Source organism: Nothoprocta perdicaria, unplaced genomic scaffold (assembly GCF_003342845.1).
Source record: "Nothoprocta perdicaria isolate Ctin4 unplaced genomic scaffold, notPer1 scaffold_583, whole genome shotgun sequence".
Lineage (NCBI taxonomy): Eukaryota > Metazoa > Chordata > Aves > Tinamiformes > Tinamidae > Nothoprocta > Nothoprocta perdicaria.
Window position 1 is genome coordinate 15,817 of NW_020455847.1, and position 1,127 is coordinate 16,943.

General features: G+C 75.9%; 1 protein-coding gene across 1 annotated transcript in view; it reads right to left on the reverse strand.

Annotated features, from left to right (window-relative positions):
* Positions 1-1,127, reverse strand: part of SUOX (sulfite oxidase) — a gene marked incomplete at its 5' end in the record, with an annotated part of 4,677 nt that extends 3,550 nt beyond the window's left edge. The window contains one exon of the mRNA XM_026048927.1: positions 3-1,127. Within this exon, the coding sequence (XP_025904712.1) occupies positions 3-1,127 (1,125 nt within the window). The remainder of the gene's footprint in view (positions 1-2) is intronic.

Here is a 1,127-nt window from a genome sequence, read left to right on the forward strand (position 1 = left end):
GCGCGCCCGCCGCCGCTCCACGCGTAGCCCTTCACCGTGAGCTCGCCGGGCGGCACCGCCGCGCCGGGCCGCGGCTGCGTGATGGCCGACTGCACGGGCAGCTCCTGGATGGCGGGCGCGCTGCCGTAGTCCACGGTGTCCCAGTCGACACAGGGCGCGAAGCCCTTGTAGTCCTTCTGCTGCCAGTGGCTGGGGCTCTCGGCGGCGCTCACGGCCACGCGCCGCAGCCACTTGACGTTGCGGGCGCCCACGACGCCGGGCACCACGGCGCGCAGCGGGAAGCCGTGGTCGCGCGGCAGCTCCGCGCCGTTCATCTCGTAGGCCAGCAGCACGTCGCCCGCGGCGCTCATGGCCTTGCCGTAGGGGATGGAGGCGCCGTAGGGCGCCCCGGTGCCGTCGGTGTCGAGCCCCTCGAAGCAGACGTGCCACTCGCCGGCGCGCTCCTCGGCGAAGCCGGCGTGCAGCAGCACGTCGCGGAGGCGCGCGCCGCCCCAGCGCGCCGTGCCGATGGCGCCGATGTCCCAGGCGAGCCCCTTGACGGGGCGCACGCGGCTCATGTCGGCGCGCCGGTTGCCCGCGCACTGCAGCGTCGCCGTCACCTCGTGCTTGGGGAAGCGGCTGCGCAGCTCCTGCAGCGACAGCGACAGCGCCCGCCCGCCCGGGCCCTCCACGCGCAGCCGGTAGGAGCCGGCGTCCACCGCCGGCACCGGCAGGTGGTTGCGGGTGAAGAAGAGCTCGTTGGGCGTCAGGAAGCTCTCGGCCAGCAGCTCCGGCGGCGGCTCCGCGTTGAACGGCCGCTCGCTGTTGACGCGCAGCCCCGGGTGCCGCGGCGGGTCCCCGGCGAAGGGGTCCTGGGCGCCGGGGGCCGGCGCCTCGTCGGGGCGCAGCTCGCCCACCTTGTACTCGCGCAGCAGCTCCAGCACGTGCGGCTGCTGGTGCACGGCGTAGAGCGCCCAGAAGGGCTCCAGGGCCCCCCCGGCCGCCAGCAGGATCTTGTCGGCGCCCCCCGGGTGCAGCTCCACGAAGTCGGTGACGTCGAAGACGTCGGTGCCGTGGGTCACCCAGACGCGGTCGGCGGGCGCGCGGTGCCGCCCGACCTCCTCCCGCGTGTACAGCGGGTACGGGGG